The sequence below is a fragment of the Myotis brandtii genome, unplaced genomic scaffold, assembly GCF_000412655.1.
Source record: "Myotis brandtii unplaced genomic scaffold, ASM41265v1 scaffold36, whole genome shotgun sequence".
NCBI classification, from domain to species: Eukaryota; Metazoa; Chordata; class Mammalia; order Chiroptera; family Vespertilionidae; genus Myotis; species Myotis brandtii.
This window is the reverse complement of record NW_005363836.1, coordinates 27,032-27,388: the sequence shown is the minus strand read 5'-3', so window position 1 is coordinate 27,388 and position 357 is coordinate 27,032. Positions and strand designations below refer to the sequence as shown.

The 357-nt window shown below is 68.6% G+C and overlaps 1 protein-coding gene across 6 annotated transcripts in view; it reads right to left on the bottom strand.

Annotated features, from left to right (window-relative positions):
• The window catches only part of LRRC7 (leucine rich repeat containing 7), a 498,579-nt gene extending 498,228 nt beyond the window's left edge, over window positions 1-351 (bottom strand). For all 6 annotated transcript variants that reach the window (XM_005871895.2, XM_014544330.1, XM_014544332.1 and 3 more), the window contains exon 1: window positions 74-351. In XM_005871895.2, the coding sequence (XP_005871957.1) occupies window positions 74-75 (2 nt within the window). In that variant the 5' untranslated portion in view covers window positions 76-351. The remainder of the gene's footprint in view (window positions 1-73) is intronic.
• Window positions 352-357: the final 6 nt, after the last annotated feature.

Sequence of the window (357 nt, the reverse complement as noted above, 5' to 3'; positions counted from 1 at the left end):
CCCTGTCCGCGGCCGCCAGCGGCGAGGGTCTCCGCAGCCCCCCTGGGCCACCGAACAGGAGTGTCCTACTCACATGGCCGGCCGGAGAAACTGCCCATGAGGTTCCGGAGAGAGCGACTCGTGCGGCTGCCAAGGGTTATTCCTTAAAGTGTTCGGGGTCCGCAGTGGAGTGGGCACGGGCGTCCTCGGAGGCGGTGCCGAGGAGGGTGGTCACAGGAGGAGGAACGGGAGGAGAAAGAGGGGATTCCAGGCAGGTGCCACGTTAGACCATGATGCCGGTGCCCTTCAGGTGGACGGCGGGAGAGGTTCCGGCGGGAAGCGGCCGAGGGGAAGCCCGGGGAGCCGGCGGGGAGGGAG